Consider the following 15,752-nt stretch of genomic DNA (forward strand, 5'->3'; position numbering starts at 1 on the left):
AGTTTCTTAGTAGAAGCTACTTTCATCTAATAAAAATATCACAGTCATGATAGTAATAGGGAGACTTTCTAATAAATAGTAATAAATTGTTCAATCCATTGCTCAGGAAAGTTTCCCCACAAATGCCATAGAAAAAACTGTCTTTCCCTTCTCAAGTCCATAAAATCAGTTTTCCTCCACAGACACAATTAGAGAGAAACTCTATGAGCAGTTTTGCCTGCCAGCAGTGATGTGGAGAGGCTGGGGGAGGTTCACTGGGCTCCAAGGCATAATTCCAATCCTCAGCAGTGCTGTTATTTCCTGAATGCTCCCTTTAAAGAAAAGAGCGCAGAAGAGATTTAAAAATCATTGGGGTTAAAGTGGCTGCAGCATGTGAGCCTCTGTTCAAACATCTCTGGTAATGCTGTTTGCTGCTTTCCTCTTGCAGTGACTTACTGCTTCCCCCTGATGACGAACTAGAGTCCAGACTCTTACCAGACAGGGTAAGAAGCTAGAGGATACCCCTGACGTATCCTGAAGTTGGTAAAAATACCAGCCTTGTTCACCCCAACTGACAGAACCCTGCAGCACACCTTAGGAGGGAGAGACCTCATGACCTGAGTGAGATGTGCATTTCTTAGCATTTACTTGTTTGGCACATGCTGTGCCCAGTGTTATTTGTTCTGAGTTGCAATACAAAGGAGATAGATCTATTTACCTTCAATGTGAAAAGCAGCAACACAGAAGGTGTGGCAGCCTGAAGCTTCCTCAGGAAGCTGCCTCTCAGGAATGGACCCACCACGACAGGCTGAACCCAGGAACGAACCCACACACCTTGGCACCCTCAGTGCTGCAGCTGAGAACAGGCTCACAGCAACAGGGACCTTCCTGCTGACCAGAGCAGCTACTGCAGCGCAGCACTGCAGAACGGAAAGGACTGGGTGCAGAGCCACAGCCTCCTCCGCTTCCCTGCAGTAAATTGGTTTCACACGCCCCAGCAGAGAATACCAGCACGGAGGAGCCAAGTGCCAACTATCCAGAGACCTTGAATTCCCTTTTTCCTCTCCTTTTTTAAATTGCTGCAAACTCTCCCTTTAAGCATCTTAAATTTCTACCTGTCTGCTGAGAATGTTTTATAGTAAGCTGCACCTGTGGTTGGCATTGACTTATCAAACCAACACCGACTTCTGAACAAAACTCAGGTTATTTAATATGCTAGGGAATACACAGACATTATGTGCTACACTCTACAGTACTGCATTTTGTAAGAGATTTTCTTCAGTTCTGATTTTCACTTTTTTTTTTAATTGGTACTTTGCCCCTGAAGGTTTACAGTCAGAGAAAAGGAACAGCCTTCTCTACCTGAAGAGAAAAGAGCTGCCAAGGTTCCTCATACTAAGTGAGAATGTAAGTAACATTACTGTGAATTTTATTGTTACAATCTCACCACATATGTATGAAATAACTTCAACAAAGTCATTCAGGTCCATATTTATTAGTAAGCCTGTGCACTGTCAATGCTCATGGTGATGCCTGAAAGAACACTAATAGAACACAGTCTGCATGTTTCAGATACAAAGATTTTCCCAGTTAACATCAACATCTCCCAGACCAGCTTATAAAAACCCCACACTGGGGACTGCAGTCCAGCACCACAGAAGGAGTGACTTGAGGGTGTTATCGATCTGACACAGAAAGACCAGTGTTCATTAGAGCTCCCGGTACACTTTCTCTTACAAGCCCAGTTTAGTCCTCCTCCAGTGTCTCCTTTTGGAGTTGTACCTAAGACAAAAGCAGAGTCAATTAGCAAAATGCACACACACATTTGTGAAACATGAAAGCAAAACAGCACATGATGAAGTCTCTTCCAGGAGAGCACATTAACTTGTGAGCATGTACTTGTCCGTGTTAAGAACAAATGCTTTCACCAGGGTGTGGGTGAAACCACAGACAGTATTAACAGAGTTGCTCTCAGCAGGAAAATGGCAGCACTCCCACAGCAGGAAGCACTGCAATTGCAGCCTGCTTTAACACAAAGCTTGGACAGAACTGATGACCCAGCTACTCAAATGCCAGGAGACAAAAATCTGTGATTTTGCCCGACGGTCAAGTATTTCAAAATACTGCAATTTAGCTAGAACAGAACCCAGCTGTAACCTGGCACGTGGAAGACAAGGATCCAGCTGAGTGCACACACCACTCATCCTGCCTAGAAACAAGTTGAGAGCCGCTACAAGAACAGAATCTAACAATGTTGTGCTGTGTCACTGCGTGAGCCAGCCAGTGCTGCTGTTGCTCTCCTCATTGCTTAGAACAAAGAGAGAAAAAGGAATTCTGTTGCCTTAAAAAACCCAGATGAAGGAGTGTACGAGATAAAAAGCTCTCTGACTGCCTGAGTGATCGAACTATGCTGCAGCTTTCAGCTAGAGGCATCAGACAGGCACCACCCTGTGCATGCCCCATGTGCACCCAGTGTGTCACAGCACTCAGCATTTCCCTAAGCACAATGCTTGAGAACAAACACAACACGAAAGCAAGGAACTATGGCAAATTAATTCCGCAGTCAGGTGCCAAGCATCTCCTACTATCAGTCTGATTTCCCATACATCCAATAAGTCCTTTCCTCCCTTACACACCATCCCCTGAACCTGAGAGCTCCCATGCTCAGGAACTGTTCCTTGAGAATGAAGGAGCCCAGAGGAGCAGCTATGAGGAAAGACAGGTATTGGGAACGGGAATATCAGGAATAGAGAAGCTACCAGTGTACAAAATCTGGAATAAATCATCCACACATACAGTTCAAGTTTTCAGGTTACATGTACCATCACTGAACGTCTGTGGACGCTTGCAGAGAACTGGTACAAAACCACTACAGCAGAGAATGGCATGGGAGCCCCACGCTGCCTCAAGAGGCCTCACCTGCATGGCCCTCACGACCACAAAACTGCGCTTTTGCTGGCATACACGCCATCAGCTCCCGCCTTCGGCCCGTACGGCCCAGGCCGCCTGACTAAGCCTGCGCGGCCGCAGCTCCTCAGAAGGCACCAGCCGAGCTCATTACCTGATCTTATTGCCGGTTTTCATGCGAATCCACTGCGGGATAGGCCGGTTCTGCTTCTGCTTCTTGGCGAGGAAGCGTTTGATCTTGAACGTCTTATGCGACGACTGCAAGAGAGCGCAGCGGTCAGTCCCTCACACAGCCCCGGCCCCGCCAGGCCTCGGCGAGCCGGGAATGCTGTAACCCGGCTCCCTCCCGCTCCCTCGCGGCCGCCCCGCCCCGCCGGCCCGCTCGCCGGGACCCCCGAACGCGCCGGCTTCGGGGAGAGGGCTCGGGGCGCGGCGGGAGGGCACGGATGGCCGCGGATGTCTCACCATGGCGCGGAGCGGCGCGGCGTCCCGGCGATGGCGACGTCCGAGAAGGCGGAAAGGAGGGGGCGGAGCGGCGAGGGCAGCGCGGGCGCAGCGCCCCCTGCCGGCCCGGCGGTCCCGCACGCAGTGAGGGACGGCGGCGGCCGAGCGAGTTTGTGCGAGTTTATTTGGGTTCAGTACAAAAAAAAAGCTATGGCTAAAATTCGCTATCTTGGGAGGAGCTGCTACTGGCGAAGTCTCGTTCTGGGCTGTAAAACAATACTTCAAGTTATGAGGGAAGAGGAAGCAGTTCTGAGAGGGCAGGAGTTCAGAAGTGTTTCAGACTTGAGAGAAGGGAAGATGCTGGGAAAGAACAGGATGCCCAAACCAGCTACATTTGATTAAAAATAAGCATGTCATTGTAGGGAGACTTTACATGAGAATTTATCAAGACATATTCAACTATTAAGCCAGCTTATTCATACACTCCAACTTAAGTTACTTTATCCAGAGAACCAATGAAGAGGACAGTCTCTCCCTCCCTAACACGGTTACTGCACTGCCAGATGTTCTGCTTATGTGCCGAAAGGCTCCTGTCAACTGGTACCTCAACAACCCCAGCCTGTGTATGTACCTCAGTGCTAGACTGACACACTTTAGCTTTCACTGCCTCAGGTAGGAGCATCACACAACACAGCAACACCTGTGTTAACTCCAGGCAAGTTCAAGCTTCCTCTGCTTAAGTGCATCCAACACTGGCTCCAATTGCCTTACAGTAGAGCTCTGGCTTTTGATCCAGGTTTCATCCCCTCCTGACCACAACTCATTTATTATCAAACTTAAGGCCATAAAGTCTTTCTATTTCGCAAAGATTCTCTTCTCTGTTGTAGTTAGATGCTGGGAAAATAAGTTCAAATAACTGAAAATATTACAATGAGAACACATTTCAAATTCCAAATCTACACTGAGGTTCTTTAACCAGAAACATCCAACAGCACCATGCCCCCTTTTCTTCCTTTGTTCCTTCTTCGCTCCGAAGGCACTTCTGGATTGCGTAGGACATGCTCTTTGGCTGCACAGACAGTCAGAACACATAAGGCTTGCACATCAGTCACTCCTCTTCTTTCGTGTGACTGGTCTCACCCTCTTGTTTCTTATCCACTCCCTGATCTGGGGGCTTTGCAGCACTGTCTTCATACTGACACAATCTGCTCCGGCTTCGGGCTCCGGGCTGGTACAGCTGCATTGCTGGGCGATCCTGAAATAAATCAAAACTATTTAGACTCTTTCATAGCTTCCTGCTCTCAGGGTTATTATGGCATTTCTATGGTATTAGAAATGGCTCAAATTCAAACTTTTCAGGCTAAGTTTAATTATTCCACAGTGATGGCAATGTAACTTCAATTGTCCCAAATCAAGGCTGTCTCTGTTGTAAAGCAACATCCCTGTTCAAGCCACAAAGAACACTGCTCATAGTTAAGGTTATTTGTGACAAGTTTCCTGTTGAGTTCAGCTTACACTCTCTCAGAAGAGAGGCCAACTTCAAAGTTTCAAAACCCCGAGTTTCATTTGTACCTGATAGTGTCTTAAGTGATACAGAAAACAAGCACAGTGATGCTGCAAAACCAGATTCTGTAGAGTAGATAAAACTGCACTCAAGACATTATTTCTTGAGCCTACATGACATGTCAAATTCTGCAAGTTGCAGTTCCCTATTTCAAGGAACCTGTTCAATCACACTCCCACTTTGAGATGCATTTTCAAGCACCTACATCATCAGCAGATACAGGCACATTACTGATACTCTACCAACACCTTAAAGAGACAGCCTATGGCACAAGTCAGCAAATGAAAAGGGATCAATGTCTTACAATTTAACCCATGTTTTTTTGGCTTAATTCTTACACAGTGACAAGAAATACCACTGTTAAGCAAAGTTTAGTGGACATTTCCAGCAATGGCAGAGTTTATTGCTAGAGAAGGGAGAAGTTCCAACAGAGAAACCACATGGTTCTTTCCTTGAAGTGCTTTTATCCTAAAAATCACAAACTGATCCCTATGAATCAACACATGAATTTAAAGAAATCCAGCACCTTGTTTCTGATACGATCCCTCTTAATTGTATCCTCTTTTTTATCATCTTTGGTTACTTTCTCAGATTTGTCCATGCTGCTGGTAAAGTCTGTAAGATCACTTTTCTTTCCCTTTTCTCTGAGTAAGTCTCTCTCCTTTTTCACCTCTTCCTCTTTTCTTCTAAAAACCTTCTCTTTCTCATAGCGCTCTTTCTGCCTCCGACGCTCCTCTTCTTGGCGTCTCAGTTTCTCTCTCTGTGCTCTCTCATATTCTCTGTCTCTGTCAAAATCTCTATCTCGGTCCCTGTAGTCCTTTACACACTCATCTTCTGATCTGTATGAAAACAAAACTGAAAATTAAGCTCAAAAGATTCATCAAACAGAGCTGGGAGATCAATGTAACAGCGGTGTAAATGTGCAATAAGAAGACGACACACTGGCAGGTTCTAGGGAGCTCTTGGGAGACTGTGATAGCCCAGGTCATGCATGACAGCCAGAGAGGACACTGACCACTAGAGTTTCCCAGCCTCCTACTTGCATAGCTGGCTGAGTCTCTTCTGGCTTTGAAAAAACATCTGAATTTGTCTGTCTTATCTGTATTTCTCACATGGCAGAACTGAACCTCAAACAGATCACGGAGCTGTTGAGAATTACATTTTCCATTTTGACTTTTTACAAGACTTAGTGGGACTTGTAACTGGAGAACACCTCTCCTCTTGCCATGGTTATAATAATTATCTCATTGCAAGGACAGTGCTCACAGCCTGCTGCAGTTACCTACATATGGGCTTCTTTAGTGGAGCTCCTATAATGAGTTGTAAAAATATTAAAATCTGTCCATTAATGAAGAATTTTCAGGTAATTCACACAGCTTTCTGTAATCATGGGGATGTGCACTGCCACAGAGAACACAGCCCATGCCTTATATCAGAAAAAACGTTTGAAAGGAATTTCAAAACATGGTCATGGCAGAGCAACCTAAGCCTCAGTACAATCAGGAAACAAGTTATAGATACATATATATTTATAGCAAGTACTAGAATACTTTTTTGCCTTCTCTTCTTTTGTCTCCCCATCAGATCGTTTGGCAGATGCACTACTCGCATTTTTTTCCTCCCTCAGAGTCTCTTTTTCCAGTTTCTTGGATTTTTCTTTTCTCTCCAAGTCTTTTTCATCTTTTTCAGGCTTCTTAAGTAGCTACAAAGAAAACAGAAGTCTCAACTAAAAAGCTCACTCTAATACATATTGTCTGGCACAACACCGAAATTGCATCAAAGGATCCACAGTCTGGTAAGAAGTAAACATTAAAGAAATATTACTGCAAATCACAGTATTTCTAAAAGCTGGAGTGTATGAGTAAGCATTATTTACACAGCAGACTAGGATTTTTCTCCTAAACCAGGCTGTTTTAGAAAGCTTAAAAACAGTCTCCATTCCATAGTGAATTTACAATCCTGTTTACCGCAGCATGTACAACAGTCACATGACAAAAAATGTAAATACTACTATGAAATATTACAGCATGTAAACCTTTACAATGCCTGCTATTGAATATTACAAAAAATTGGTCATTTACTAACACCAAACTCATGTGATTCTTCACACAATACCCAAAGCACATTTTGAGACTGATATACAAATAATAGGGGAAAGGGAGTGTAACAGTTTATAATAAAGAACTGTTCTAGACCTTAATCTTTGGTTCTTCTTTTGATCTGTCTCTTTCTTTTTCTGGGCATCTGTCTACTTTCTTCAGTTTTTCTGCTTCTTTTCTCTTCCTTCTCTCCTCCTCCTTCCATTTTCTTCTTTCTTCTTCTCTTTGTCTTTTTCTTTCTAATTCTCTCCTCCTTCTCTCCTCTCTTTTTTCTTCTCTCAGTCTCTGTGTATGTAAAAGCAAAGAGAAATAGTGTCTCTCCACACCAGAAAATATCTCTTTTAACCTCAAAGCTGCCTCTATTACCAAAGAAAAAAAAAAGCCTTGTCATCTCTGTTGTTGTGAACCTGAATATGTTGCAGCAGTATTTTTTTTACTCACAAGCCTTAGTTTGTATTGTCTTAAAAAACCCAAACACAACACTGGCCTCAGCATTTATCATTTGAATTGTAATTAAATCTGCCCCACCTCTGATTTTCTCCATTGCTAGAAGTTAAAATAACATTATGTGCTAGAAGAAGGATATCTACAAGGACCTCAGCCATAACTGCACTAAAAATGGAAGCACTAAAACGGAATCTGTTTTGTCAGTGCAACAAGAGGCGTTTTACTGTAACCAGAATGTACACAAAGCACCACCATTCTAACACTCTAGTCCTTCAAAATATATGAACCAGAAGTAGACAAGCTGGTCAAAAGCTCCTTCTTCAAAAGAAAGAGCAGAAATGCATCAATATACAATGAGCAAGACATAGAATGAGCAAATGGTACTTGCAAACAACAAGCAAATTCTGGAGGTAAGTTTTACCTGTTTATTTTTCAAGAAGTTCAATAGAGGAGTAGTCTTTTTAGCTGGAGAATAGACAAAACAAATGTAAATATTTTGTCTTATCCAATAGTGCAATACTTACAACAAAGCTGTATATGAAGGGAAGCAGCCTTACACATTCCCCCGCCTGTCTCCTCTCACATACAGTAATACAGCAGTGAAACAAGTATTCCAAACCTATCTCCAAACAGTGGCAACTATTAGGATTCTATAAACTACTTTAGCATACTAATAGGATATCCATTACACCTATCTCTACATTCAGTCTGCAATAGGCTTTTCCCAGACTCTCTCATTTTTAAAGAGATCCCTGCAACATACTTAAAAAGAGCAACCTGGTCATTTTTTAGTGGTATTTTACCCAACCACACTATATCTTAACTTTTGCCTGCATGGAACATCACTGATCACAGCACTGTGCATTAAACATCACTGCATCTCACTGAAATGCAGCCACTTCACAGCCTTGTCTGGCTAACAACATCTGCAACAGGAAGGAACTTTGTTATCTAAAACTTATATCTACAGAAGAATTTAGAGCATGGGAACGAAACAAAAAACACTGAGTAATATTAGCCAAAAGGCTCAACAAATACTAAGCAGGCACACAAAAGAATTCAGTCTCCTCCAGGCTGAGCTTCAAATTACAAACCATGTATGTTTCTTCGTGATCTAGGAAAATGTAACTACAGTACACAGATTTCCATACCTATTAGCTCTTTGTTTCTTGCCTCTATTTCCTCCAACAAAGTTTCAGGAGTGGAGGTTAGTTTTTCATCATCTGCACTGTAACTTTCCAAAAACTTCTTGTATTCTGGATCTACACAGAAGAGACGGAAAAAAAAAAGGGAAAAAAAAAAAAAAAAAAGAAGAGATACTGTAGCATGAAAAGTATTTGCATTGTGCACTGCTGAGTTACATTTACTTGAGTTGGGTTGTTTATATGCCACCTTTTCATAAGTTAGCAGCTCTCAAATGAGCTGCTGTATTATGCTTGTCTGGAACAATCATATTTAATAGCTTTCTAGCTGACAAAGCAGTACTCATAAACTTCACATATAATTAAGCAAACATCCTATTGGTGGAACTACAGTGTCACAGCAAAAACATTACATTCAAATTACTGCTAAGGGTTTCAACTCTACACGTGCAAAACAAACTAGCTAACAAAGATGTTATACCATCTTCGATAGTTCCAGTTTTGGCATCCTTTTTCTTACTCTTCTTTTTTGCAGCTTTTTGGAAAGGTGCAAACTCAACTATGGCAGCATATTCCTGACCTGTTAAGAGGAGAGGAAAGAATACATTAAAATAAAAATGAAACAAATATAAAATAGAGTATATTGTCCACATGTAAAGCAGGAAGGTAAGTCTCACAAGAAATATGCAATACTAGAAGAGACTACTTACACAGCATTAAAAAATTATTGTATTTGGAAAGCCATTTAATAAAAAAACCCCACTTTACAGACAGTAGAATTCATGACCTTAATACTCTCACTATACTAAAAAACCAGCAAATCCACAGACTGACAAGGACATACTAGATTAATGACTGCCCATGACTATCAGTTCAGCCAACTCAGTGGCACCACACCACATTATGGCCTCATCCTACAGACTCTGTGTTCATTGTGCAAGAAAGAATATTTCAAGTTACTGCAACTGAGGCAAATCTTAATTTTTGACAAAATACAGTAGAATGCAACACATTACAAGCAGGCTTTAAAGCTTTATCTTCTGACAAGAACACTACATTTACGGCTGCACAAATTCAGGTGGGTATGGCAAACACAGTTTGTTTGCTGTTACACTGCAAACCCGCTCATTTAAAGGACCTAGATGTTATTGGAACTATATATGTATGCATTTCTAGATGTGTTGGAAATGTTATTTGAGGCACTAAACCCAAAGAAGTCAGACGTGGGTGCTCACGCCCACCCCTCCAAAATTCAACCAGCACACGGCACAGACAGCAGGAAAGCAGCAACATCCATCGAGTGCCGTTCACTTGCCTTTGTGATCGACAAAAACATAGCCGTCGAAGCGATCCCTGAAGAGGACTATGTCTTCCTGGTTCTTGAAGTTGATGTAGGCTCTCGAGAACATGTGCGGGTATAAGCTGCAGAGACACAAACCGAGAGCGCTCGGCTGACGAGGCGGCGACGCCACTGAGGCCCGGCTGGTGGCAGCGACGGCTCCCGGGAGCGCCCGGGCTGGGCCGGCGGCCGTACCTGGAGTCGTTCGCGAAGAACTCGAAGTAGTCGTGCTCGGGCAGAGGCTGCAGGTGCTCCTCCAGCTGCTCCTTCGTCAGGCTGGGCGGCAGCCGGCGGATCACCACCTGCGGCACGGCAGGACCGGCGCTCAGGGCGGCGGCAGCACCGGGGACGAGTCATTACCGCGCCTCCCCCGACAAGTCCCGTCCCAGGAGGCCCCCGCAAGGGCCCGTTAGCAGGGCAAGGTCCCGTTACAGAAGGGGAGCCCTGTTACCGGAGGGAGGAGGGGCCCGTTACAGAGGGTGAGCCCCGTTACCGGGAAGGGCGTCGTTCCCGGCGGCGCGCAGGCCCCACCTTGCTGAGCGTCTCCTTCTTGTCCTTGGGCCGCTCCAGGCGATCGAGCTCGGCGGCACCGGCTCTGCCGTCCGTGCCGGCGGCGGGGCCCGTGCCCGACCCTGCGGCCAGCAGAACCCCCGGCCCGGCGGAGGCCCCGCGCCGCTCCTTGGGCCTGGCGTTCTCCTTGTCCTCCTTCATCCCGATCCTGATTCCGGGCCCGGGCAGCGCCGCGCGCACCCAGTGACCGCCGCCTCTCGCGAGACTGCGTCTTAAAGGGGCCGCGGCCTCCGCTGGACTACGACTCCCAGCGTGCACCGCGCCCGCCACCTCCGATCCCGGTGGGGTCAGCGACCGGGACCGGGATCGGTATCGGGCGAACTGGGACGCAGGCACGGCCTCATTCCTTGCCAAGGGACTGTTCCCCGACAGCGCTGTCGCTCCCGCCGCCCGCTCGGGCCCGCTGGGCTGTGAGGGGGCGCGGGGCAGGCCGGGAAAGGCGCGGGGCAGGCCGGGAGTGCCCCGGCACTCGGCGCAGGGGCAGCGGCACCGATACCAGCACCAGCACCAGCACCGGCGGGATGTGGTACGAGATCCTGCCCGGCATGGCCATCATGGGCGTCTGCCTCAGCGTCCCCGGCATCGCCACCGTCTTTATGCACCGCGTGTGCCACGGCGGCAAGGTCAGCGCGGGGCGGGGCGGCACCCCCCGGCATTCGGGACCCTGAGGCTCCGCTTCCCCAGCGGAGCCGCCCTTATCCCCCAGTCCCCTGCATCCCTCTGGTATCCCTTTCCTCCCGAGGCTCCCCTTCCCCCGCGCCCCGCCTTCCCTCGGGAGCCTCTGCCCGAGGCCTATAACAGGCAGCTCTGTGCCTGCAGGAGAAGAGGATCGCCCGCTATCCCTACGAGTGGACCCTGCTGGAAAGGGACCGGCGGCTGTCGGGGGTCAACAAGCACTATGTGCCCAAGGCAGGTTTTGGGGGCGCTGGGCAGGTACCGCCGGGGGGAAGCGGGACCCAGGCGCTGCTCCCCCATCCCCGAGCTCAGGGACGGCCGATGAGGTGGACACTGGTCGCTCTTGGGGCTGTCAGATCTCACTCTATGCCTGCAGCTGGCCTGCCTCTGGGGATGTGCATTTTAATTTTGTTCTAATTAAGGCTTGGGTAATTAAATATAGTTTGAAAATCTGCATTTTCAGATATGCTTTGTTGCACATTAGTGGCAAGAATGACACTTGTTAACAAGCTGTTATTTTTTCTTTTCCAGGGTCTGGAGAACATAGACTAAGGTGGCAACGCTTTGAAAAATCCATGTATCTATAGAAAATGATCTAACTCTTAAATAAAGCTATACATGTGTTCAGCCCTTGTATCTGTGTTGCTGTGGCGGGGTGACCCTTGCTGGACACCAGCTGCCCACCAAACCCACTTTATCACTCCTGTCCTCAGCTGGACAGGGGAGAGAAAGAAAGGCTCATGAGCTGAGACGAGGACAGGGAGAGACCATTCATCAGTTACTGTCACAGGCAAATGAGATTCGACTCAGAGAAATTCCTTTAATGTATTGACAAATAAGAGCAGGGCAGTGAGAAATTAAATAATAAAACACCTTCCCCCCACTCCTCTCTTCTTCCTGGGTTCAGCTTCGCTCATGATATTCTCTACCTCCTCCCTGCTGAGCTGCACAGGGTGATGGGGAATGGGGGCTGTGGTAAATGCCATCCCATGTCTCTGCTGCTCCTTCCTCCTCAGGGGAGGACTCCTTACACTCTTCCCCTGCTCCAGCATGGGGTCCCTCCCATGGGAGACTTCTTCACTAACTTCTCCAGTGTGAGTGCTTCCCATGGGCTGCAGTTCTTCATTAACTGCTCCAGCATGGGTCCCACAGATAAGATGCAGTCCTTCAGGAATCAGCTGCTCCAGCAGGGTGACAAGTCCTGCTGACCTGCAAACCTGCTCCAGTGTGGGCTCCTCTCTCCATGGGCACGGAGGTCCTGCCAGGAGCCTATTTCAGCATGAGCTTCCCACGGGATCACAGCCTGGATACATCCACCTGCTCCAGCAGAGGGGTTGGTCCTGGGGTGCAGGTTGATCTCTGCTCCATCATGGACCCGCAGGGGCACAGCTGCCTTACCATGGTCTTGCACCACGGGCTGCAGGGGAATCTCTGCTCCAGCACGTGGAGCACCTCCTACCCCCTGCCCCAAGGCCTCTTGTCATCCTGGAAGAGCAGCTGCTGGAAATTCAGTACCCTGAATCTGCTAAAACATTTCTGGCTTCTCATACAGTACCCGTGGTCCTTTCCCTCTGAAGAGCTGTGTGTTGCAAGTGTTGGTGTTCAGAGCCTGCAGCACCTCAGTGCACCGGGCTGGACAGTCTCTGCCTGGCAGAGCACAGACTGGAGGCTGCTTTAGCTCCCGAATTGTCCAGAATGGCAAAAATATGACAAGCAGAGAATCTGCCTGGATCCCACAGCTGTTTTCTTGCTCATACCGTCTTTCCTTCCCGGGAGGCTGCGGTGCTGGGGAGGCGTTTTTCGGGGGCCGCGGGGCTGGCAGGGCAGGGCAGGAAATGCCGCGGGGTTGCCGGGAGCGGCACGGCCTCGCCATGGTGACGGCACGCTGCTCCTGCCCGCGGGGCCCGCACAGCGGCAGGCGCAAGCGCCGGGCCCGGGCACCAGCTCCCCGGGGCCGGACATCCCGCCCGGGACCGGAGATCCCGCCCGGGACCGGAGTGCCCCGAGCGGGCCCCGCCGCGCCTCGGGACCCCCGGCCTGGCCGGGGCAGCGGGGGAGCAGCAGCCGCCGCCCAGGGAGCCCCAAGCGGGGTGAGCAGGGGCCCGAGGTACGAACCAGGGACAGTGAGGGACTGCCCGCTGATCCCCATGTTCCTCAGACGGGGCCTGCAGCTCTCAGACCGGTGCTCTCTCAGCGTTTGTGCGTGTATCTCTCTAAAGGTGAAGCCAATGGACAAGGAAGAGGAAAAAGCTGCCAGTGAGGAGAAAGATCACATCCCCCCAGAAAATGAGAGAAGCGGTACAGACAAATGCCTTCCAGAGGCCAAGGAAAAAGAGAAAGGTATCTAGTGTTTGCTCTACTAGAATGTGTTGGGGTCTTTCCAGGAGGATTTGTCAGCATTTTATCTGTTTCAGAAACCAAGCATTTCATCAGAAATATCCTGTGGACCACAGCCAAGAACTTCACAGTGGAGAGAGGATGGCAGCAAATTGAAGAACTCATTTCTGTGAGTCACAATTCCATCCACTCAGGAAGGCCACACCTTCCCACTGTTAAGAAGTACGAAAAATTAAAGGAGAGCACCTCTGTTCCTTTTTAGCACCACTCTCAAATCAGCTCTACTAGACAGAGGGAGTCTCAGTGTGATGCATTTATTCAACAGACATGGGACATTCACGAGAGCTGGCTTCACCACTCAGAATTTCTCAAGGAAGAAGAACTGAAGGACAGCAAGAGGTACCATTACAGAGCTTGCTGGGGCATCCCAACACGCAGAAAACCCATCCCACAAGCAACAGCTAGTGTCTACTTTGTTATCGTGATCTCCAAATTCAGACCTGACGTAAGTACTCAGAAATGGTGTAGATGGACCAGTCCTTTAAGGGACAAGAGTACAGTGGCATTTCTGAGGCAGGGAAATGCCAGGACAGTGGAGAGACTGGCAAGGAGCCAGCAGTTCTCATGAAGATGCTGACAAGGTCTGGACATTGCTGGAGCAATGGCAGGAGATTTAGACATGGCCTAAAAGAAACATGCCCTCAATTAGCAAGGGGAGCAAGGCACAGAGCAGGAGGCTGGGTTAGTTCCCAAATCATTGACTGACAGAATGTGACAAACAGAATCTGGCAGGATCCTACATCTGCCTTCCTGCTCTTACCATCTTCCCCTTCCAAGCAACAATTGTTCTGGGTAGCTGTAAAAGGGGCTGCGTAGAGGTGAGTTACAGAATGAGGGGTCAGCAGAGAGGGAGTGACACTTCACTCTTCAAGCTGTCTCAGAATCCCTTTCCTGATCAGCCTGCAGGTTGCACCTGTACAGTAAGCTCTTGCAGCTCAGGAGAAAAAAATGAAATAAATTGCACTGAGTAGACTTCTTTCCTCCAGGCTTAGTCATACTCGACCTTAGTGTTTCTACTTAATAGTTATGGATCCCCAAACAGTAGTCCGTGGTTTAACGCCAGCTGGCAACTAAGCATCACAGAGCTGCTCACTCACTCCTTCCCCACCACCATGGAATGGGGGAGAGAATTGAAAGTGTAAAAAAAAAGTGTAATAATGTAAGAAAATAAATAGAATAATAGTAATAAATTGGAAAAAAAACCAAACTGAGAAAAAAATGCCATGAAAGACACGTGATGCAAATGAAAACAATTACCACTTGCCAACCAATGCCCAGCCATTCCCTGAGCACCATCTTTCCTCCTGCCCCAACCAAATATCCGGGTTATTTTTGAAGTAAATAGTAGCTCTCACTTAAGTACAATGTCTGCTTTTTGAGGGGCTGTACATGGCCTCTGTCCTGTCTCTGCTCTCTTGTAGACCGCACCTGTGGAGGTCTTCTACAGGCTGGAGTCCAGCAGGCTGATACGGAGGTAAATATTACTCTTCTGTTTTAGCAAGCTTTTCCATTCTAAAACCAAACCGGGAGCTCGATGTAAATAAGTTTGCAGTAATAGCAGAGAAGTGGAAGTTGTAAAAATCTTGCTATGAAATGACCCTGCTTATTACTAGCTTCACACCCCTAGAGGCATGAATAGCCACCCTGTGGGCATATGCCTTCTCCAGAAATTTGTCCTGCTTTACATGGGTCTAGGTGGGGGTCTTTATTGCAGCCTTACGTGGTGAATAAAGGCCAGCTCTCAGCTCGCCAAACTTGGATTCAGTATTATGCTTAGAATTTACTTTGTTTTTATTTCATTCTCCAGGCCAGAACAGTGTCAGTTTAGAGAAAAGTGGCTTAAGGACATAATTGAAAATAAAATAGCGTGCACAGAAAGACTTGCTTTCCGATGAACAGCTCCAATTCACCATCACCAATACTCTGTTGTGGAGAACCAAATAAACACAATGAAGAAAGAAAGGCTCTTTCTTAGAAGCATTTCTACTTTGTGGATACATAAAAAGCATTGAACCTGTGCAAAATCAGCTATGCCCTGACATGGCAGCTGACTGTGTGTGACAGTCCCTGGCAGGTATGGGTGGGGACAGCACGATGGAACCAGGTTCCAGAATCTAAATGGGAAGAGGCAGCTGGGCAGGATTTGCTGTTTGGGAATGCCAGGTCTGTGGAACTCCAGGGAAAACATT

The 15,752-nt window shown here is 47.4% G+C and overlaps 4 protein-coding genes and 1 non-coding gene across 5 annotated transcripts; 2 read left to right on the forward strand and 3 right to left on the reverse strand.

Annotated features, from left to right (window-relative positions):
• Positions 1-1,455: 1,455 nt before the first annotated feature.
• RPL39 (ribosomal protein L39) lies at positions 1,456-3,827 on the reverse strand. The gene is made up of 3 exons (XM_010407673.4): positions 3,352-3,827; positions 3,041-3,144; positions 1,456-1,761 (listed from the first exon to the last, which is right to left on the reverse strand). Exons 1-3 carry the CDS (start codon positions 3,352-3,354, stop codon positions 1,713-1,715), a joined length of 156 nt encoding a protein of 51 aa, XP_010405975.1. The 5' UTR covers positions 3,355-3,827; the 3' UTR covers positions 1,456-1,712.
• On the reverse strand, positions 1,877-2,008 carry LOC120412061. Its single transcript, XR_005604740.1, has one exon. It is a non-coding gene; the product is annotated as a small nucleolar RNA SNORA69 (small nucleolar RNA).
• Positions 3,753-10,721, reverse strand: UPF3B (UPF3B regulator of nonsense mediated mRNA decay). Its single transcript, XM_039572152.1, has 10 exons — positions 10,453-10,721; positions 10,117-10,223; positions 9,898-10,004; positions 9,064-9,162; positions 8,592-8,702; positions 7,862-7,905; positions 7,090-7,278; positions 6,445-6,596; positions 5,421-5,733; positions 3,753-4,585 (listed from the first exon to the last, which is right to left on the reverse strand). The coding sequence occupies exons 1-10, from the start codon at positions 10,630-10,632 to the stop codon at positions 4,439-4,441; spliced, it is 1,449 nt and encodes a 482-aa protein (XP_039428086.1). The 5' UTR covers positions 10,633-10,721; the 3' UTR covers positions 3,753-4,438.
• On the forward strand, positions 10,721-11,793 carry NDUFA1 (NADH:ubiquinone oxidoreductase subunit A1). Its single transcript, XM_039572151.1, has 3 exons — positions 10,721-11,114; positions 11,311-11,400; positions 11,698-11,793. Exons 1-3 carry the CDS (start codon positions 11,013-11,015, stop codon positions 11,716-11,718), a joined length of 213 nt encoding a protein of 70 aa, XP_039428085.1. The 5' UTR covers positions 10,721-11,012; the 3' UTR covers positions 11,719-11,793.
• Positions 11,794-13,001: 1,208 nt separating this feature from the next.
• On the forward strand, positions 13,002-15,751 carry AKAP14 (A-kinase anchoring protein 14). The gene is made up of 5 exons (XM_039572232.1): positions 13,002-13,506; positions 13,581-13,672; positions 13,829-14,008; positions 14,985-15,037; positions 15,371-15,751. Exons 1-5 carry the CDS (start codon positions 13,002-13,004, stop codon positions 15,456-15,458), a joined length of 918 nt encoding a protein of 305 aa, XP_039428166.1. The 3' UTR covers positions 15,459-15,751.
• Position 15,752: the final 1 nt, after the last annotated feature.

Source organism: Corvus cornix, chromosome 4A, assembly GCF_000738735.6.
Source record: "Corvus cornix cornix isolate S_Up_H32 chromosome 4A, ASM73873v5, whole genome shotgun sequence".
NCBI lineage: Eukaryota > Metazoa > Chordata > Aves > Passeriformes > Corvidae > Corvus > Corvus cornix.